This window comes from Ranitomeya imitator, chromosome 4, assembly GCF_032444005.1.
Source record: "Ranitomeya imitator isolate aRanImi1 chromosome 4, aRanImi1.pri, whole genome shotgun sequence".
Taxonomy (NCBI): Eukaryota; Metazoa; Chordata; class Amphibia; order Anura; family Dendrobatidae; genus Ranitomeya; species Ranitomeya imitator.
The window spans coordinates 449,812,424-449,836,220 of NC_091285.1; the positions used below are offsets into that span (position 1 = coordinate 449,812,424).

The 23,797-nt window shown below is 44.4% G+C and overlaps 1 protein-coding gene across 1 annotated transcript; it reads left to right on the forward strand.

Moving 5' to 3' along the window:
* Positions 1–2,667: 2,667 nt before the first annotated feature.
* Positions 2,668–20,258, forward strand: PPIB (peptidylprolyl isomerase B). The gene is made up of 5 exons (XM_069765739.1): positions 2,668–2,869; positions 15,304–15,417; positions 17,978–18,071; positions 18,938–19,122; positions 19,825–20,258. The coding sequence occupies exons 1-5, from the start codon at positions 2,735–2,737 to the stop codon at positions 19,945–19,947; spliced, it is 651 nt and encodes a 216-aa protein (XP_069621840.1). The 5' UTR covers positions 2,668–2,734; the 3' UTR covers positions 19,948–20,258.
* Positions 20,259–23,797: the final 3,539 nt, after the last annotated feature.

The window sequence follows — 23,797 nt, forward strand, 5'->3', positions numbered from 1 at the left end:
TCTCTAGCCATTGTAAAGAATTCATATTAGATAGGTTTTTCTGCATTTTCCTATGCAGATTTTGTGGCAAATTGTGCCACAGTTTTTGCTTACAGATTTGACCTTTTGCAGTGCTGTGGCTTTAAAGATCGGTGGAATTAACGAAAATTTACCATGAGGCACAAAGTATAAAAGGTATACTAAATATAACGTCACATGTTGGGAAGCGTTACACATCATCATTTTGCAATTTACACTAAATGCTGTTAGTACGGTTATTACACAAACTTGGAGATTGAAAGTGAAAACCTGTGCTACCGAGGATCCAATATACGATGGAACCGGATGCGGTTTTATTTATCAACACGTTTCGAGGTGATCATAACTCTTCATTAGGACAAACCACAATGAACATTGCTGAAAGTTGTTTTTGACAACCCTAAGCTCCCCTACAAGCCTTACGCTATGTTCACATTTTGTGCAAACAGAACCTGCAAATTGTCTCTTCAGAGAGGCAGAGGACTGGAACTCTAGCGCCACCTATTGGAAATAGCAATCCTATAAGTTCTTATCGAGCCTTGCAATATATCTTAAGATAAAGCCAAATTACAATCCCAATTTGCAGACCCGGTGTATTGCCCCTCGTCAGTACAAAGTATGAGATCTGATTTGGTTGGGTGAGAGGCTAAGGCCGGAGTCACACTACAGCGAGATACGGCCGAGTCTCGCAGGTTAAAACCAAGCTCTGGCACCGGCACTCCGGAGCGGAGCGTGCGGCTCCATGTATTGCTGTGCGGCCGCACGCTCTGCTCTGGAGTGCCGGTGCCAGAGCTTGGTTTTAACCTGCGAGACTCGGCCGTATCTCGCCGTGTGTGATCCCGGCCTAAGACTCAAAATTTACACCAAAAAAAGTGGTGTAACTTAGTACAGAAATGGAAGGCACTTTATATCTTGATGCGGCACAAGGCAGCCGAACGATGCGGCACAGTCATTAAGAAAGTCCCTTAGGCAAAATTTATTATCTCGCTCAGCGCACTCTACATCAAGAAGAGCGTGCGGAATGACAAACTTGATGAATCCGGGTCCATGTTTTCTTCTGCTCCATGAACACATGGGGCTGATTCATCAAGGCTTTAACAGTACAGTGGTGGTGTAAAAACTTCGGAAAGTTGCAGCATTTTTGTGCCTCTCTGACTTGCACAAAAATTGTGACATTTAGTGTTGACATGCCATTTTGCATTGGGGAGGAGCCGTGGTGGGAGTGTTGGTTTACTACTCGTGTAATTCATTAAATCTGCCAGAAATGCTACTCCATTAACTAAAGTAGCATTTCTGGCGCAGAATACAGTCACACCCGCCATTTTCTAGAGGCGCCAAATTCATTAAGTGGCCTACACAATCTGGACAGCCCCTGCTGAAGGGGACTGTGTCACCACAGGACTGTTCACACCAAGTCCACGCGCTTGGTGCACCTTCCCACCTACTGGTTTCCCCCTATCTCCACCTCCCTCCCCTCTTGACAGCTCTGGCTTTATAGAGCTGGAGAAGGGTGAAGATGGAAACGAGTAGGTGGGAAGGTGCACATAAACGATTAGCCCGCAGCGAAGCGCTCGGCTCCTGGTTTGGCGGTGATTCGGGGCTGACAGTCCCTTTTAAATGCTATATTTCCCTCTGGGCCTGGGGGCCCAGCAGTGGCCTCTAGGGCAGCACTTCTCCAACTTTCTAGTAGGATGTGAGTGCAGCTGCTTTCTTGTGACTCTGGAGACCCATCGCTGGCACAGTGACAGTTCCAAGGCGCGTATAAAGGCTTTTTAGTAGGACTATAGTGTTGGGGTGCGGTTACAGCCGGCGCGCACTGTTCTGTGACTGAATGCTGCCGGCACCTGAGCAGAATGAACTTCATTTTCTCCCAGTACCCTACAGTTTTATGACGATATTATCCTGCAGATTAACCCTGAATCTGCAGGTTGCGTTTGTGGACATGACAGGTTCCCTTTAAGAAAAGGGTTGTTCAGATAAAAGGACAACCCCTTTAATAAGGCCTGGTATGGCAGCTACAGTGGAGCTGGCTTCTCGTCTCCCTGGTGTTGGGATAACGGAGCCGCTCCGCTGCAGGCCTGAGCCCGCACGCACCGCTCATATCTCTGCCCGTGAGCCGCGCTGCAGCAGCTCTCCACACAGAGTCCACAGCCACAACCGTGTATGAGGCGACGGGTTATGTTACCACGCCCCGCCCATTCGCACGGCCACCATTCCTATTGGCTGAGTTGTCTGGCATGTCCACTTCTGATTGGCAGATTTTACACCCAATAATAAAATCGTAACGTGGCACACAACTCTGGAGCCTTAAGAGGGGTGGCCGAAATATGGTCGCGTCCTAGTCTAATGCCATTACTAATGCTGAAGAGAGGTGGAACGACACGTCAGAGCTGCTGGAATAATGGTGACCTTAGGCAAGAACCAGAGAAAACAATGTTGTACAATGAAGTAATTAGTTATAAGACATAAAGTAACCGTGGCTAAACATGCTGGTTGTGTTCTAATGCGCCTACTAAGCTTATAAGTGAGAGTGTAGAGTGTCCCTGAAAGGTAATAAGTAGTAATTACAGCCCTCCTCGAACACTCATTCATTGTGCGCGCTGAATCCCACACTGTACACCCCTCCACTTGGCGCTTGATGGGCTGCTCCGGTCCCGGTGACGTCACACGGCCGGAGCCCATTTCTCTTGCTCTCCGAGGCCTGCTCTCCTCTTTGATGCTGCGGCTGCTGGAGAGAAACATGAAGCTGCTCTTTGCGATTGCGCTCATCGCCGGCTCCATCATCTTCCTGCTCTTCCCTGGAGGCTCCGAGGCTGACGAGAAGAAGAAGGGGCCCAAGGTCACCGTGAAGGTAAAGGGCGAGCACGGCGTCCACAGACACTGCAGGCATTGCAGATGCGCGGGACGTCCCACGGACGTGACCAGACGTGGCGGGGCCGGAGGATGGCAGCGGGGTCTTTGTCCTGCCGGGGCTGCGGTGTGATGGCAGAGCTGAGAGCCCCTCATCCCCGTGTAGTGAGCGGCAGGAACTGTGTACATGTGTGTGTATATATATCTATATATATATATATATAATCTCCATGCACACTGTGCTCAGCCATGTATATATCCATACACATTGTATACTCAGCCATATATATAACCAAGAATCTGGAAAAACCCTAGTCCATGCCCTCATCATCTCCCGCCTCGCCTACTGCAACCTCCTGCTCTGTGGCCTCCCCTCTAACACTCTCGCACCCCTCCAATCTATTCTAAACTCAGCTGCCCAACTAATCCACCTGTCCCCCCACTATTCCCCGGCCTTTCCCCTCTGTCAATCCCTGCACTGGCTCCCCATTGCCCAGAGACTCCACTACAAAACCCTTACCATGACGTACAAAGCCATCCACAACCTGTCTCCTCCATACATCTGTGACCTCATCTCCCGGTACTTACCTACCCGCAACCTCCGATCCTCACAAGATCTCCTTCTCTACTCAGCTCTTATCTCCCCTACCCACAATCGTATACAAGATTTCTCTCGCGCATCACCCCTACTCTGGAACCCTCTACCACAACACATCAGACTCTCGCCTACCATCGAAACCTTCAAAAAGAACCTGAAGACCCACCTCTTCAGACAAGCCTACAACCTGCAGTAACCACCGATCGACCAAACCACTGCATGACCAGCTCTACCCTCACCTACTGCATCCTCACCCATCCCTTGTAGATTGTGAGCCCTCGCAGGCAGGGTCCTCTCTCCTCCTGTACCAGTTATGACTTGTATTGTTTAAGATTATTGTACTTGTTTTTATTATGTATACCCCTCCTCACATGTAAAGTGCCATGGAATAAATGGCGCTATAATAATAAATAATAATATATATATCCATACACACTGTATAGTCATATATATATATATATATATATATATATATATATATATACACTAGATGGTGGCCCGATTCTAACGCATCAGGTATTCTAGAATATGCATGTCCACGTAGTATATTGCCCAGTCACGTAGTATATTGCACAGCCCACGTAGTATATTGCACAGCCCACGTAGTATATTGGCCAGTCACGTAGTATATTGGCCAGTCACGTAGTATATTGGCCAGTCACGTAGTATATTGGCCAGTCACGTAGTATATTGGCCAGCCACGTAGTATATTGCACAGCCCACGTAGTATATTGCACAGCCCACGTAGTATATTGCCCAGTCACGTAGTATACAGCACAGAGCCACATAGTATATTGCCCAGCCACGTAGTATACAGCCCAGTCACGTAGTATATTGGCCAGTCGCGTAGTATGCACCATATCCCTGTTAAAAAAAGAATTAAAATAAAAAATATTTACATACTCACAGCCCGCGCAGTACATTGCACAGCCCGCGCAGTACATTGCACAGCCCGCGCAGTACATTGCACAGCCCGCGCAGTACATTGCACAGCCCGCGCAGTACATTGCACAGCCCGCGCAGTACATTGCACAGCCCGCACCATATCCCTGTTAAAAAAAAAGAATTAAAATAAAAAATAGTTATATACTCACCCTCCGTTGGCCCCCGGATCGAAGCGGTTACTGACGCTCCTCGCGCGCTCCGGTCTGAAGAGTGCATTGCGGTCTCGCGAGATGATGACGTAGCGGTCTCGGGAGACCGCAATGCATGGAGTGGTCACCGGGGCGTCGTGAGGAGCGGGAAAGGCCTGTTCCTGTCCGGGGGGCCGACGGACGGTGAGTATATAACTATTTTTTTTATTATTTTTAACATTAGATCTTTTTACTATTGATGCTGCATAATTTGGTCACACAGGGTTAATAACAGCGTTAACCGAGTGCGTTACACCGCGGTCAACGCTGCCATTAACCCTGTGTGAGTGCTGACTGGTGGGGATTATGGAGCGGGCACTGACTGCGGGGAGGAAGGAGCGGCCATTTTGCCGCCGGCCTGTGCCCGTCGCTGATTGGTCGTGGCTGTTTTGCCACGACCAATCAGCGACTTGGATTTCCATGACAGACAGAGGCCACGACCAATGAATATCCGTGACAGACAGACTGAAGTGACCCTTAGACAATTATATAGATTACCGTACACACTGTATGCTCAGCCATATCTACTATATAATTGTCTAAGGGTCACTTCCGTGTGTCTGTCGCAGATATTCATTGGTCACGGCTTCTGTCTGTCATGGAAATCCAAGTCGCTGATTGGTCGCGGTAAAACAGCCACGACCAATCAGCGACGGGCACAGTCCGGAAGAAAATAGCCGCAACTTACTCCCCGCAGTCAGTGCCCTGCTATAAAAACCTGCTATACTCACCCTCTGTAGTCCGGCGATACGTGCGTGGCTGCCCCCATCTTCTGTTCCCAGAGATGCATTGCGAAATTACCCATAAGACTTAGCGGTCTCGCGAGACCGCTAAGTCATCTGGGTAATTTTGCAATGCATCTCTGGGAACAGAAGATGGCGACAGCCACGCGCGTATCGCCGGACCTTCGGTGGATCCCAAGGGTGAGTATATAACTATTTTTTATTTTAATTATTTTTTTAACCGGTATATGGTGCCCACACTGCTAAATACTACGTGGGCTGTGTTAGATACCGCGTGGCTGCTATATACTACATAGGCAGTGTTATACAGTTAGGGCCAGAAATATTTGGACAGTGACACAATTTTCGCGAGTTGGGCTCTGCATGCCACCACATTGGATTTGAAATGAAACCTCTACAACAGAATTCAAGTGCAGATTGTAACGTTTAATTTGAAGGGTTGAACAAAAATATCTGATAGAAAATGTAGGAATTGTACACATTTCTTTACAAACACTCCACATTTTAGGAGGTCAAAAGTAATTGGACAAATAAACATAACCCAAACAAAATATTTTTATTTTCAATATTTTGTTGCAAATCCTTTGGAGGCAATCACTGCCTTAAGTCTGGAACCCATGGACATCACCAAACACTGGGTTTCCTCCTTCTTAATGCTTTGCCAGGCCTTTACAGCCGCAGCCTTCAGGTCTTGCTTGTTTGTGGGTCTTTCCGTCTTAAGTCTGGATTTGAGCAAGTGAAATGCATGCTCAATTGGGTTTAGATCTGGAGATTGACTTGGCCATTGCAGAATGTTCCACTTTTTGGCACTCATGAACTCCTGGGTAGCTTTGGCTGTATGCTTGGGGTCATTGTCCGTCTGTACTATGAAGCGCCGTCCAATCAACTTTGCAGCATTTGGCTGAATCTGGGCTGAAAGTATATCCCGGTACACTTCAGAATTCATCCGGCTACTCTTGTCTGCTCTTATGTCATCAATAAACACAAGTGACCCAGTGCCATTGAAAGCCATGCATGCCCATGCCATCACGTTGCCTCCACCATGTTTTACAGAGGATGTGGTGTGCCTTGGATCATGTGCCGTTCCCTTTCTTCTCCAAACTTTTTTCTTCCCATCATTCTGGTACAGGTTGATCTTTGTCTCATCTGTCCATAGAATACTTTTCCAGAACTGAGCTGGCTTCTTGAGGTGTTTTTCTGCAAATTTAACTCTGGCCTGTCTATTTTTGGTATTGATGAATGGTTTGCATCTAGATGTGAACCCTTTGTATTTACTGTCATGGAGTCTTCTCTTTACTGTTGACTTAGAGACAGATACACCTACTTCACTGAGAGTGTTCTGGACTTCAGTTGATGTTGTGAACGGGTTCTTCTTCACCAAATTAAGTATGCGGCGATCATCCACCACTGTTGTCATCCGTGGACGCCCAGGCCTTTTTGAGTTCCCAAGCTCACCAGTCAATTCCTTTTTTCTCAGAATGTATCCAACTGTTGATTTTGCTACTCCAAGCATGTCTGCTATCTCTCTGATGGATTTTTTCTTTTTTTTCAGCCTCAGGATGTTCTGCTTCACCTCAATTGAGAGTTCCTTTGACCGCATGTTGTCTGCTCACAGCAACAGCTTCCAAATGCAAAACCACACACCTGGAATCCACCCCTGACCTTTTAACTACTTCATTGATTACAGGTTAACGAGGGAGACGCCTTCAGAGTTAATTGCAGCCCTTAGAGTCCATTGTCCAATTACTTTTGGTCCCTTGAAAAAGAGGACGCTATGCATTACAGAGCTATGATTCCTAAACCCTTTCTCCGATTTGGATGTGGAAACTATCATATTGCAGCTGGGAGTGTGCACTTTCAGCCCATATTATATATATAATTGTATTTCTGAACATGTTTTTGTAAACAGCTAAAATAACAAAACTTGTGTCACTGTCCAAATATTTCTGGCCCTAACTGTATACTATGTGGGCTGTGTGATATACTCCGTGGGCTGTGCTATATATTACATGGCCACTGTTATATACGGCGTGGGCAGTGTTATATACTACGTGACTGGGCAATATACTACGTGACTGGACAATATACTACGTGGCTGGGCAATATACTACGTGGCTCTGTGCTGTATACTACGTGACTGGGCAATATACTACGTGGCTCTGTGCTGTATACTACGTGACTGGGCAATATACTACGTGGCTGGGCAATATACTACATGGCTGGGCAATATACTACGTAGCTGGGCAATATACTACGTGGCTGGACAATATACTACGTGGCTCTGTGCTGTATACTACGTGGTTGGGCAATATACTACGTGGCTGGGCAATATACTACGTGGCTCTGTGCTGTATACTACGTCGCTGTGCAATATACTACGTGGGCTGTGCAATATACTACGTGGACATGCATATTCTAGAATACCCGATGCATTAGGGCCACCATCTAGTATATGTGTGTGTGTGTGTGTGTGTGTGTGTATACACACACACACACACACACACACACACACACACACACACACACACACACACACACACACATATATATATATACACAGTGGGGCAAAAAAGTATTTAGTCAGTCAGCAATAGTGCAAGTTCCACCACTTAAAAAGATGAGAGGAGTCTGTAATTTACATCATAGGTAGACCTCAACTATGGGAGACAAACGGAGAAAAAAAAATCCAGAAAATCACATTGTCTGTTTTTTTAACATTTTATTTGCATATTATGGTGGAAAATAAGTATTTGGTCAGAAACAAACAATCAAGATTTCTGGCTCTCATAGACCTGTAACTTCTTCTTTAAGAGTCTCCTCTTTCCTCCACTCATTACCTGTAGTAATGACACCTGTTTAAACTTGTTATCAGTATAAAAAGACACCTGTGCACACCCTCAAACAGTCTGACTCCAAACTCCACTATGGTGAAGACCAAAGAGCTGTCAAAGGACACCAGAAACAAAATTGTAGCCCTGCACCAGGCAGGGAAGACTGAATCTGCAATAGCCAACCAGCTTGGAGTGAAGAAATCAACAGTGGGAGCAATAATTAGAAAATGGAAGACATACAAGACCACTGATAATCTCCCTCGATCTGGGGCTCCACGCAAAATCCCACCCCGTGGGGTCAGAATGATCACAAGAACGGTGAGCAAAAATCCCAGAACCACGCGGGGGGACCTAGTGAATGAACTGCAGAGAGCTGGGACCAATGTAACAAGGCCTACCATAAGTAACACACTACGCCACCATGGACTCAGATCATGCAGTGCCAGACATGTCCCACTGCTTAAGCCAGTACATGTCCGGGCCCGTCTGAAGTTTGCTAGAGAGCATTTGGATGATCCAGAGGAGTTTTGGGAGAATGTCCTATGGTCTGATGAAACCAAACTGGAACTGTTTGGTAGAAACACAACTTGTCGTGTTTGGAGGAAAAAGAATACTGAGTTGCATCCATCAAACACCATACCTACTGCAAAGCATGGTGGAGGAAACATCATGCTTTGGGGCTGTTTCTCTGCAAAGGGGCCAGGACGACTGATCCGGGTACATGAACGAATGAATGGGGCCATGTATCGTGAGATTTTGAGTGCAAACCTCCTTCCATCAGCAAGGGCATTGAAGATGAAACGTGGCTGGGTCTTTCAACATGACAATGATCCAAAGCACACCGCCAGGGCAACGAAGGAGTGGCTTCGAAAGAAGCATTTCAAGGTCCTGGAGTGGCCTAGCCAGTCTCCAGATCTCAACCCTATAGAAAACCTTTGGCGGGAGTTGAAAGTCCGTGTTGCCAAGCGAAAAGCCAAAAACATCACTGCTCTAGAGGAGATCTGCATGGAGGAATGGGCCAACATACCAACAACAGTGTGTGGCAACCTTGTGAAGACTTACAGAAAACGTTTGACCTCTGTCATTGCCAACAAAGGATATATTACAAAGTATTGAGATGAAATTTTGTTTCTGACCAAATACTTATTTTCCACCATAATGTGCAAATAAAATGTTAAAAAAACAGACAATGTGATTTTCTGGATTTTTTTTTCTCAGTTTGTCTCCCATAGTTGAGGTCTACCTATGATGTAAATTACAGACGCCTCTCATCTTTTTAAGTGGTGGAACTTGCACTATTGCTGACTGACTAAATACTTTTTTGCCCCACTGTATATATATATATATATATATATATATATATATATATATATATATATATATATATATATACACACAAATCGGCACTCCCAATGTGAACACGTGCAAACTGCAACACATAGAAAAGATCACAGCAGCACATGTACATGAATCGGCCATGTGATATTTGTCTGCGTTTTCACATGGTCGATTCATGTACATGTGCTGCTGTATGCTCAGCCATACATGGAAACAGGAACACATGGGCTACTCGAACAGTGAACAAGTCTGTAGGAACATGCTCACACACCACCAAGAAACTTGAAGACACAAAAGATCATAGTGGAACCAAAAACACTCAGTTTCAAAAAATCACAGTAATCCGCAAGTGCTAGTAAAAAGATGTAAAAAAAACAGGGTATTTGGTTGATATGTTTTTTGCAAAAAATGTATACTAAGCTGCTCTACCAAACTTCACGGTATACCCATATCAGAGCAGTCCTAACTGATGTATGCAATCCCTATCTGATGTATTTAAAAACCTGATCATCTGTATATTACCTGTGTGAACAGGGTTCAGAGAGGAAAAGTCCATGTGGACATGCTGAGTGGAACAGCTTTTGTGCAGATAGCCCAAGATATATGATAGCTTTGATATGGGTATACCGTGACGTTTGGTGGAGCAGCTTAGTACACATTTTTTGCAAAAAACGTATCAACCAAATACCCTGTTTTTTTACATCTTTTTACTAGCACTTGTGGATTACTGTGATTTTTTGAAACTGAGTGTTTTTGGTTCTACTATGACCTTTTGTGTCTTCAGCCATATATGTGTATCATGGTATCACAGCACACACTTTCCCTCTCTCTTCTGCTTTCATTAGCCACAAGCGCGCTGGGTACTGGGCTGTGACGTGCGGTGACGCTTTGCCCACTGACCAGTCACTCAGGAGGGGTGCACGTGACTGGGTCACACCCGGGGGATGCAATGGATTCTGGAACTTGACAATAGCGGATGTCTGCTGCGGCCGGGGTCACGTGGTGCCTGTGAGCGGTCAGAGACAGCGCCTCTCACCGGCACAGATGGCAACAAGAGGCATTTACAAAAATAATATACAAAGGTTAAATCAGTGGGGGCGTTATAGAATGTAGTGGACAGCCCCTTTAACCCTTGTATGCTTTACCAATAAAAAACAAATCCGGATGATTTTGCATCCAAGGTGAATCCGTTTGGTGTCTGTGCGTTCAGATCCATGGACTTGGGATGGGAGCGACTTAATCAGGAATGAGGCCAAAGTGCACGCTGCGACATTCTGCGGAAGCTCGTACATGTGAACTGGTCTAATAGCTGTAATGTGCCAGAACTACACGTGGACAGCATTCGCACATGAACATTGTGTATGAATCTGAGGGCAAGGTGCAAGATTTTGCTGACATTTTGGTAACAAAGCTGCTGCATGTAAATATACCCTAGGGATCCTGAGAGATGGCTCTGTGGTCCCTGCCTGGCATTACTGATGGTGGTGGACACAGATGCACGCATACTGGAAATTCTACACCTCTCCAAAAAGTTCTGGCATGTCAGGGCGTCTTCCACATAGCTGTAGTGTCTGGTTACCTGATGCCAGAGGACGGGCGTGCACACATCAAAACTCTAATTTCACACTTTTTTTTTTTTTTTTTTTTAACGTGGAATTTGAAGCGCATCAACCTCTAAACTGAGTGTGAACATTCCCTCAGTAAGCAGCCTGATTCCTGGCCAGCAATGAAGGCTATGGCGGGCATGTGTGACTGTGTGCGTGAGCTGGAGTGCCCAAGATGGATTCTCCATGTATCGCCCTATTCTCTATAATTGTGCCATCTACTCACATTATTAGCTTCATTATACGCAGTCAGGATGGGATAAAGCCGGCATAGACCTGAGACCAGTCCTTCTAAATGACGAGCGTCGGTAGACATCCCAATTCCTTTCTGGTTGTGTCCCACAACTTTTATTCCTGAGCTCCGTTACATTGGTCGGCCCTACAATTCAGGGCAGTGGATTTCACTGATCACTTTTCTCACCTTATCAAGCAGGATATCCTCAGAGTAGTGATATTAGTTAGTGGGTCTCTGAGTAGATCCATGGTTCTACCTTCTGAAAGAACAGTGCCACCCACATCCATTGGCTGTGTTTGGTACTGCAGCTTATTGAAAAAATAGGACTAAGCTGTAATATAAGTCGCAGCCAATGGACAAAAGTAGTGCTGTTTAATGTGTAAATTATTTTATTTTTTTTTTAGAATCTTAGAGACTCTTCTAATTCTTATCTACTTATTTCAAAGTGTCCGTATACCATGACTATTTTCCTATTTTAATAGCTGAGCTGGGAGGACATGGCATACAGCCTGAGCAGGGGTTAGGGGGTGTCTGGTTTAGGCAACTTATTGTATGCCTAGTCACATTCATGACAACTTTTTAGAATTAGTTTTGCTTCCCTTAGCCTAATTATCATTGAGCAGCTATGTTCACACGTTGCATTTTTACTGCAGGCAAACCCTGCTCTCTTGGCAATAATGCAGTTTTGCACAGTTTGTTTGTTTTTTAACTCACATTTTAAGCTACATTTTACGGTATCAGCAAAGTCTAAGGCCGGGTGCCTACAATCCGAAACTAGCAGCTTTTTAGTTGCAGCTCATGTTCGCTTTTTCCCAATGCATGGCCGTCTATTGAACACAGGTGAATCCGCATGTGATCACTGAACCATGCGCATTTACCGCATCCAATACATTCTATTGATGTAATTTCTCTTCCGGAGACTAGCGTTTGGAAATTTACATGATGTGGTGTGGAAAGACGCGCCGCATTTCCGTCTCCGCTGGTGATCCGGGGGCGTCTGTGGACGATGCTGTAACATCTGGCCGCTGAGGGTTGGATGCAGGATAAATACGCAGCACTAAACTCGCTGCCGTTCCTGAACGTGGCCAGGTACCCTAAGTTATCAGGAATCTCCTGCACATACATTGGTTTTATTTTCCTGACTGATTTTGAGAACTGCGTTTTTGCAAACTGCAGCCTATCACTTCTTTTAGCTTTTTTTTTCTGCATATCTGGAGCGTCTTTTCACTAATCTTTATCAACACGCACAAGAGACAACACAAAAACAGCAATAAAAACTCATGAAAACCTGTTTTCTGTAAGCAGCTTCTTTACAGACAAGATAGCCGAATTTGCCTGCGGAGAGTAAAAGGGCAATGTGTGAAAATAGCCTGAAAAGCTGCTCAAAAAAGCATTTTTTCATGCTGATACAGTTTAGTGCCTGTTGTTCCTGAGTTTTCTGCACCAGAAACATAGGAAAACCTGATACCTGCTGTTTTGCTGCTTTTGCACTTAATCATTGATTTGTATGGGTGAAAAATTGCTGAAAGTGCTGCAGTTTTAACCCCTTTCCGATGTTCGGCGTTATAATACGCCAGCGTCGGACTCCTTCCTTTGATGTGGGCTCTAGCAGCCACAGGTGGAATTTGATCTGTCTTTGACAGCTGCTTTTAACTTGCATTTTTTGGCAGTGCCTCGGAAGTCCCACCCATCGGTGACCCCGTCACGTGATTGAGGGTCACCGATGGGTTGACATGACAACCAGAGATTTCCAGCAGACCTCTATGATTGTCATAGCCGGATTGCTATGAGTGCCGCCCCGTGGTTGGCGCTTATAGCAAGTGAGTTTCTGCTACATGCAGGCGATCTGATCATCACCTGTGTAGCAGAGCCGATCAAAGTACTGCAGCTTCTAGTCTACCATTAAAACTATTGAAGCATGCAAAAAGTAAAAAAAAAAATGTTTTTAAAGAAATACAAAAGTTCAAATCAGCCCCCTTTTGCCCGATTCAAAATTTGGTCACCACTACATTGCAATAATGGGCGATCAAAAGATTGTGTGTACACCAAAATGGTATCAATAAAAACGTCAGCTCGGTCCACAAAATATGCCCTCACCCAACCCATGATCACAAAGAATGGAGACGCTACAGGTCTCGGAAAATGGCTCCTTTATTTTTATTTTTTTAAAACCAAAGTTTGGATTTCTTTCTTTCACTATTTAAATAAAAAAGAACCTAGACATGTTTGGTGTCTATGAACTCGTAATATACATAAAAAAGTTTCACTCTTTCACTGAGATTTCTGAAATCTCATAGCTTTTGCTGGTACTGTGAAAAGCAGCTTTTAATTTGCATAAAAGAATGCAGCAAAAATGCAACGTGTAAACATAACCTTAGTAGGGCTGCAAAAACTCCATGCTTCATTTTTGCTTCCAGGAGAGTTAGCAGAAGATTTCATAACAGCATTTATTCTGTAACGCGCTCTGCTAGGTAACTCAGGGGTTTGTGGGTTTGACGCAGCGGCCAGATGTTACAGCATAGTGGTTGTGATTTCTAGACCCGTGGATCACCCGCAGACACTGACATGCGTCGCGTCTTTCCAGACCTCAACATGTCAGTTTCTCTTGCGGAGACGCGAGTCTTTGCTACACAAATTACATCAATCAAATGTATTGAATGCAGTAAATGGACATATGGTTCAGTGGACACATGCGGATTTTCCTGCATTCAATAGATGGCAGCGCTTTGGGTGCAGCAAACATGTGATGTGTCCAAAGTGATCGTGGGCACCCGGCCTAAAGGGTGAATAAGGCCAGGATCACACATGCGAGTAACACGTCCGTGTCTCGCATGTGAAACCCAAGCTCTGGCGCCGACACTTGGGAGTGGAGCGTGCGGCTCCATGTGTTCCTATGCTGCCGCACGCTCCGCCCTGGAGTGGCGGCGCCAGAGCTTGGGTTTCACATGCGAGACACGGACGTGTTTCTTGCATGTGTGATCCCGGCCTTACACTAATAAATGCAGGGTGACTCGTATAACTGCGAACCTCCTGAGCCATTGGGCCTTTTCAACTAGACTTCTCTTACTGGTCAGCAACAAGAAAGTGGTGTTAAAACATAACCTTTAATTAGTAAAATGTTATGTCTTCACATTTTGCTTTGATCAGTAGAAAATAGCCAAAAACTTTTTCATAAGCTCAGCACTAAATATATCTACAGTCTCGGACTATGCCATTATATTAGGAAAGAGTTGAGTTACAAAATATTAGTTTTGAAGAGGCGCCTGTGTTTCATTAAGATATCCATTACGCAGGGCCTTCTGCTTCGGAGTATAAAAGATCAGAGCGGTTTAGTCCTCTATTAATTTAGGCTAAAGATCCTTTATTTACAACTGGACGACACATTTATTTGGGTTCTCCTATATCTATATTGAGACCTATCTATTACACATGTCACAAAGTGAGAAACATGAGCTCTGAGATGCCACTTGTGCCCGAGAAGGCTTCCCATGTTTTCATGCACAGCCTAATAATTGATTGGTTTTATTTTTGGCTTCTTGTATAGCTTTGATAAATGGAGGCCATTTAGGAGGTGGCACGATCTGACCTTTTATTTGTATCCTGTTTTATTTATTTAATGAACTGCTTTAATGTTAGGACTATTTTTATGGGCAGACCTGAATCACAGCGCACCGTCTAGAAAAAAATATTAACATGTCCTAAAGGTTAAGCTTGTATCACGAGCCTGGTCTTATTCACAGATTAGGATAAGAATGATGGAAGTGACCCTGATTGTTCTATACGTCACATTTTATCTGCCAATCATTACATGTGAAGAATGAACGCGGAGTACACTGAATTGTAGGCTGTAAATGTCATGCCCGGATCAATGTTATCAAGTGTCTTCCTTGCCCACCTCCTGGTAAATGTGTGATTTTGGACGCTGACTTGTTTTCTTGACCTTCTCTCTAAAGGTGTTCTTTGATATCAAAATCGGAGATGAAGAGGTTGGACGTGTAGTCTTTGGACTTTTTGGCAAAACTGTTCCCAAGACTGTCGATAACTTTGTTGCACTTGCAACTGGAGAGGTGAGAACTGAAGGAGAGTATACAGACGTGTCCTCGTGTAGTGTCCATGCTCCGTCCTAGACCGGCACAAGGTCTGCGATCACACAAAAATAATGTGGCCAGAAATCAGCCGATAAAATCTCAGGAAAAGATGAGCGTTGCACATCCTCCATAAGACTGTCCTAATAGGCTAAGGCATTCATAGATAACTCATTAGCTAGCAATATACTGTGCAACACATCTCCTATAGAAGAAGTCAATCAGTGCAAAAGCTTTAATGAAAACCAACAGCAAAAAATTATTATTTTTTTGCTTCGGTAACATGCAGTTTGGTTGGGGAGAAAACTGCCCCCAAAGGTGGAAAACCTTACCCATAGACTTGTATGGCTAATTTTGATATATGACTGAAAAATGGACATGTTTCAATGACTTTTTGTAGACCACACAAACACGGACATGTGAACAGCCCCATAGACTATAATAGGTACAAGTTCTAAGTGTGAGAAACCCAGAAAGAACATGCACACGATTCACAGACATCTGAATGAAGCCTTATTATGAATGCAGAAATACTGCAGAAAAGGTCTGAACTCCAAACTGCAGATGAACTTCTTAAAGGGAACCTGTCACCCCCCAGGCGTTGGTAACTAAAAGAGCCACCTTGTGCAGCAGTAATGCTGCATTCTGACAGGTTCCCTTTAAGAAGGTTTTCCCAGGCTTGAGGAAAATATTTGCAATTACTCTGTGACTGCAGATTGTCAGGTTCTGGCAGTGTGCATTACGTACACTGTTGGGATTCCTCTCAATTGCCAGATTGAGGGGGTGGTCTTGTGACTGCAAGTATATGATCGGCATACTTGCAGTAATATGACGACAAGATTCTCATAAACTTCTCTCACTAAGGAGAGCAATGTGGCCATGAGCTTTTTGCCTGCAGAGCATTGGAAGAGCCGCCAAATTTGGTGAGAAGTGCTAACTATCTCATGTGTGCAGCGGACATACACATTAAATGCAGATATTATTGAAAGAAAAGGTCTTGGATAATAATTTGCAGATAATCTCTTGCTTATGGCATTCTTAAAGTATGTCTATTATTCTGTGTCTGAAAGTGCAGACATCCCGGAGTTATTAGTTAGGATTGGCTCTGCTCCGGTCTAGTGATCAAGTAGCATCACAACACCTTGATCCCCACCAATCAAACTTCTGATTCTGAAATGATGGGTATCCTTTAAAAAGATTTGATGGGTTAGTTAGATAAGCTAAGCTTTTCCATTGGAAAATTGTGAAAGTTCCTTATGAATACTGCAAGCAGAGCTATTAAGCGCAATTAAAGGGGTGGTCAACAACTGGACAACCCCTTCTTAATTGCTGTATTCCTCCTCATGAAATATCAGCCTATACTTGCCTCAGGGCCCAAAGAGCAGCATCTCTTGCTTCTTCTGGGTGTCAGTTTAATCTGAAGAATACAAGACTAAAGTGGCTGCGAGACTCCCGCAACATAACGTCATGAGAGCCCCGGGAGAGCCAGTACTGTCATCACTGGAACGCCGCTGGCACCTAATCAGTATAGGCTGCTGCTATTTTATAAGGGGGAACATGGCAATTGAGAAAAGGTTGTTAGACAGCCCCTTTAATACAGAAAGGATTGGAATACTGTACTTTTTTTTGCATATTCAAGGAATAACATTTACTGATATCACACCATTTTTCTTTCCTGCAGCTGAAATAAATTTCTATTTACTCACTTGGACAATGAAGTTGTTCATTTTTATTCACCTTCTCTCTTAAAGGGATGCAGGATTGTGCACAGTAACCTACAGACAGTGTCAGGTCGGCGCTGTTAAACTGATTACACTGATATCTTGGTTGATGAAATCCGTCTTGTGGTTGTTGTATAATCTTAATTTTCAGTTAATTATATGCTCGTGCCGCGGGGTGGCCTGTCGGGGTCTTCATGTGGTGCTCTGATTGTATATTCATAATGCAGACTGCTGACAGGTCACTGATCCCTCACTGACCTGCCTCCTAGTTTACATACTGAAAAAAAAAAAAGTTGTCTCCACCAAGAGATGGCGGCGCTTGCGCAGTAGGCTCTATCGGATCGCCAATAGATGTTACTGCGCAGATGTAGCTGGTGCCATTTTGAGACTAAATAAAATTTATTCAGAAAAAAAAAATCACCAAATAAAATAATTAAATGGACATGGATTTTTTTTTCAAAACATATATTCAGTATGTAAACTAGGGGGCTGATCACTGAGGGATCAGTAACCTGTCAGAAGCCATACTGATGAATACCTAAACACACAGACACCCCTTCTACAGGCCGTCCCGGAGCATGGGCATATCATCAATCTTTATATTCAGTTTTGAGTTAAGCAATAACCACAAGACAGATTATCACCAAGGTATCATTGTAATCAGTATAACGACGCTGACCTGACAATGTCTGTAGGCTACTGTGCACAATCTGGCTGATGGGTTCACTTTAAGGAGTTGCCAAGAGTTAATAATATTTGCTATTCTTTTTTTTTGGATGCAGGGTCCAATGTATCTGAATGGCTTCTTTATTTTCTTACAGAAAGGGTTTGGCTATAAGAGCAGCATGTTCCACCGTGTGATCAAAGACTTCATGATTCAGGGAGGCGATTTCACACGAGGAGATGGAACTGGAGGTCAGTAAACAGGAAACAAATGTATAATACTTTTTTTTATCTATTTTCAATAAGGTATTCCCAGTTGATTTAAAGTAATACTTACAGTGCCAGACTATTTCTGCAGCCTCCTTACAGGTAAATGGTGAGAATCATGCACTTGCACAACTGCCTGTTGTTCATTCCCTGCATGGATGCAGTGGTCTCCTGTCCTCCATTTAGGTATGGTTTTGAAGAGTTAGGTCACGTTCAGTATTTTACCTCACTATGTGTAAGTCAAAACCAGGAGTGGAAAAAATCAGAGGAAAAGTGTAATAGAAACATGTCTCCACTTCTGTATTTATCACCCACTCCTCGTCTTGGCTTACAAATACTGATATAAAATACTGATCAGATACGAAATGTCTGAATGTGGCCTTAAAACCTTAAAAAGGCATAAAAGACATAAAAAGGAAATTTAGTTGGCACTCAGTGATTCATACAAAAAAAGACTACTTTAGTGTAAAATCCAGTGACGTGAGATTTAAAGGCTTGGAACGCCAGTGTATTTTGTGGCATAGACTGTGTACGGTCGTCATATCCGTTTGGCACATCAGACCAAGCCCAGCAGAAGATGTACACTTCCAAGTGTCCGCGAGGATTCACTGGGATTTTGGGACACTTTTATGTTTACTGCGAAAGGTGATCTAAAAAATATCTATCGGAAATTGGACTTGTAGTCTTTACCTTTAGGTACTTTACTAAGGGAGTAAATGCCAGTCAGGTATTTGAGACGCCACATCCAACCTGTATAGGTGTGTCTCTGTTTTGAATGCAATAAGTTCTGTTTTTCTCATCTTTGAGCTTTTTACAGTGGCTAGAACCTTCATCTTCTACTTCTAATATAGGAAAAAGCATTTATGGAGATAGATTCCCCGATGAAAACTTCAAGCTAAAACACTACGGTCCATTCTGGGTGAGCATGGCCAATGCTGGAAAGGACACAAACGGTTCCCAGTTTTTCATCACTACCGTTAAAACTACTTGGTTGGATGGAAGACATGTGGTATTTGGCAAAGTTCTGGAAGGAGAGGTAAGATGATTAAATACAGTTACATTTCTGAACAAATCAGTTACTAGGTGAGGATACTTTGCAATATTTGGAACAAAGTTTAGAATTCAATTCCTATACTTTTTTTTTCTTCCTTTGGAGTAAAACCAAAAATGTGAAAGCTCCTCAGATGGGTTCTAAATAAAAAGTCAAAATTCAACTCAATAATAATAACACCACCGAATTCCCTGCTGATTAAGAGGAGAGAGATTTTTCCAGTGGTCCTTCACTGCAGCCCTTGTTGTCACGTGCCACTGGCTCAGCCATGATAGATTGCTGAAGCGTCCACAATGGATATTCAAGTATATTTCCCTTGCTCAATATTTGCATAGTCCGAGCGCTGTGGAATGTGTTGGAGCGACATAAGCAACAAGAATTTAATAAGGAAACAAAAATACAACCTAGATCTTTTCTGAATGGTGGTGTTCCAGTACGACTACACCTATCCGTATAACCTAGTGTGGGACCCTCTACTATCAGACAGAGCAGCTGTAGTGTACTCGCCATGACTTTTTCTGTATTTTTTTGTATTTCAGTCCCTATTAATTTTCATAGCAATCATGTAACATGTGGAAACTGCAGTATATTATATCATGGTTCATTCACTAAGCTTACACCATTAAGTAGTACATTCCTTTTGTGAGCTTTAGGTTTTCATTTCTGTACGATCTTGTCTTATTTCAGGATGTGGTGAGGAAGATTGAAGCCACCAAAACAGATTCCCGAGACAAGCCTCTTAAAGATGTGGTTATTGCAAACTGTGGCAAGATTGATGTGGAAAAGCCATTTGGAATTGCTAAAGAGTAAACTTATTGCAGTGCCAACTATATCAGAAATCGCTCTTCCATCACTGGATCACTTGGAGCTCGAGGATATGTTTAACCAGTTGCCTTTATTCTGTGATGGGCAGAAAGCTCTTTGCCATCTATACAGGGACGTCTGCAGCTCAGAACTGATCTATAAGTGACCAAAACAATATGCTGCCCAACACGGTTGGAGCTCCCAGTATACCAACTTACACATTCCACCCACCTCCTGTTTATTGTGTCCAAATTGGGTTGGGGAACACATAAGAAATGTGTACAAGTCCTTGAAATAAACTGGTTTCTTAAAAAAAACTATTGGTTGGTTATGATTAATATTGCTATGCTTTGGTGGCTCAGTGGTAAAGAGCCCCATTGCAAAACTAATCTTATTCACTGCACACTGATGGGACAAATAAGCAGAGAAGATATTTCCCAGATCTGACACTATCAAACCAAGGCAGTCAGATTGCAGCAGATGTAATGGAATATGTCAATGGGCAGTTCCAATTTGTCTTGAGAATTGCTGATATGTTAATAGGAATGGGTTCTTGCCTGACAAACGCTTGAGCTTCATTTTTCCTATCGCCACGACAGCACCCATACGAGAGAGGGGATCCGCCCACCATCTGGACAGGAACCTACAGGATTTAAAGGGGCGGTCCCCCCCTCACCACTCCAGTTTGGGTTCCTGTCCGGATGGTAGGACCCTGCAGGATGTCTCTTACCCAGGTCCACCAGGCCTCTGCGCGGTATCCTTGAGAACGGCAGAATCGGGGACTCTGGAAGCAGCGTCGGGGGTGTTCTTTTTCAGACCCCTCCTCGTCTGGCCGTACGGATGCGATCCCAGGGGTCGGGCAGTGCCGCCCTGGGTCGCGTGAGCGCGCTCAGCGTCCCTTCATACCGATGACCCGGAAGTGGAAGGTAGGACTTCCGGGGGAGGCTGGGGGAGGAGGCGCGGCTGCGGGTATTAAGCGGCAGAGGCTGCAGAGCAACGTGCGGCAAAGAAATGTCCTCGGTTGCGGACACAGAGCACCTTCAGGTGGAGGTGCCTGACCAGCGCAAGAAGAGCGACAGCAGCCGCTCCAAAAGCAGCAGCAGTGTGGTACGGGGGCAGCAGCATGCGGGTGCCTCAACGTCACATACGGATTCCCCTCAGAGACCGGTACTGCGCAGTTCAGCCTTGGTGAGTGTCATGACGAAAATCACCTGGTAGCTGATATAGTCTGTCTGTCATTGTGCTTTGTTTTAGGCAAAGAAATCAGCCAAATCTAAGCACAGGCAATGTGCCCTATGTACAGTTCCCTTACCTGATAGTTATCAGAAAAGGCTCTGCCAAACTTGTATTTGCCAGACCTTAGAAGAAGAGGCTCCCCTTCGTGCATCAGATCTCAGAGCAGTTATAAGGGAGGAAATTGATTGTTCCCTTAGAAGCAGTCGGCATGAGAGATCCAGGGAAGTATCACCAGGATCCAGTCCGTTGTTGCAGGAAGGTGAATGCTCACGTTCATCATCACCGTCCTCTTCGGACGAAGAAGGGAGACCTTGTTTTTCAGTAGATGGAATGGACGTACTGGTTAAGGCAGTTCGCACAACCATGGGGGTTGTAGAGAACAAGGAGCCAAGGTCAACCCAGGACTTAATGTTTGCAGGGTTGTGCCAGAGAAGCCGTAAATCGTTTCCTGTGGTAGATACTGTGAAGGACCTTATTAAGCGTGAGTGGGACAAACAGGATAAGGGTTTCCTACCATCATCAGCAAAGAGAAGGTACCCTTTTGATGATAAAGTCCTAGCAGAGTGGGTGAAAATACCTAAAGTGGATGCGGCTGTGGCCTCCACATCTAAATCAGGCACCTTACCACTGGAGGATGTAGGTCTTCTGAAAGACCCTTCGGATAGGAAAGCAGACATGTTTCTTAAAAAAGTTTGGGAAGCATCGTCAGGTGCTTTTAAACCAGCAATCGCAGGTACCTGCACAGCCAGATCAGTTATGGTCTGGGTAGCCCAGCTGGAGGAGCAGCTTAAAACTAAAATACCTCGTGATAAGTTGCTGGATTCACTGTCCCAGATTCGGGATGGTGTGGCGTATTTGGCGGATGCCTCGGTGGATTCCTTGAAACTGGCGGCCAGATCAGCAGGACTTTCAAATGCTGCCCGGCGGGCTTTATGGCTTAAAACCTGGAAAGGAGACGCACAGGCTAGAGCTAAACTATGTACCATTCCATGCAGGGGTGAGTACTTATTTGGCCCGGTGCTAGATGACATCCTAGCTAAGGCTGAGGATAGGAATAGAGGTTTTCCTAAAGTGTTCAATCCCACCTTTAGGAATACCTTCAAGAGACGCTTCCCGTACCGGAGACCCTACTCAGCCCGAAATTGGGAGGCGCCAGAGCCGAAGAAGAGAAGTTCAGACTTCAATACATCATCTTCCTCAAGACGTAGGCGAAACTATCGTTAATTCAAATCTTCCTGTAGGGGGCAGACTAAAACATTTCTATACTCAGTGGGCCAGGATAACTTCCAGTAATTGGATCCTGGGTATAATTAGGTCAGGATTGAGATTAGAGTTCCGGGAAAAACCTTCAAATTATTATATATTGACTGCCCCTGGTTCCTTAGACCAACAGAAGGCCCTGGAAAAAGAGATTCAGACACTGAGACAGAAAGAAGTTATTGTAGAGGTTCCAAAAGAGCAGGAGGGGGAAGGATTCTATTCCCCTTTATTTTTAATCTCCAAACCTGATGGTTCCTTTCGAACCATCATAAATTTACGGAAACTGAACAAATTCCTACAATACCATGCTTTTAAGATGGAATCAATTAAATCAGCGACTAAACTTCTTTTTCCCAGGTGTTATATGACAGTCCTGGATCTAAAAGATGCGTACTACCATCTGCCCATTCACGAAGATCACCAACGGTTCCTCAGAATGGCGGTGTGCTTAAACAATCAGGTCAGGCACTTTCAGTTTACGGCAATGCCATTTGGATTATCTATGGTGCCAAGAGTGTTTACTAAAGTCATTGCGGAAGTAATGGCTCATATCAGAGAACAGGATACATTAGTTATACCCTACTTGGATGACTTCCTAGCAGTGGGTAATTCGTTTGTTCAGTGTAAAGATCGCCTAAACTGTATAATATCTTCCCTACAGGACCTAGGTTGGCTGGTCAACTTAGAGAAGTCAAAACTAAACCCATCAACAAATCAGATTTTCCTGGGTATTTTGCTAAATTCAGAACATCAGCTGTGTTTTCTTCCAGAGGAAAAAAAGCAGAAGATTATACACAAAGTCAGGACTGTGATAAAGAAACCGGATCTGACCTTAAGAGACGCAATGTCCCTATTGGGATCGTTAACATCATGCATACCGGCTGTTCAGTGGGCTCAATTCCACACTCGGATATTGCAAGCCCAGGTCCTGGATACAGAGAGGAGTCTTCAAGGTCACTTAAGCGGAAGACTCAAGCTATCTACCACCACTCTAAAGAGTCTAGAATGGTGGCTAAATATGGAACATCTGGCAAAAGGGGTACATTGGGAAATAGTTCCAGACAACACGGTCACAACCGATGCCAGTCCAATAGGATGGGGAGCTCACATAGGAGAGGTTTGGGCTCAAGGACAATGGTCTCGCTTAGAGGCCCAAAGATCCTCAAATTGGAAAGAGCTTATGGCAGTAAAAAATACCCTGCTCAGATGGCTACCGTTCCTGCGGGGCTCGCATGTAAGAGTTCAGTCGGACAACACGACAGTGGTCGCATATCTCAACCATCAGGGAGGAACGAGGTCAAAGTCTCTGATGATCACCACCGCAGACATATTCAACATAGCCGAAGCTCATTTTCATTCT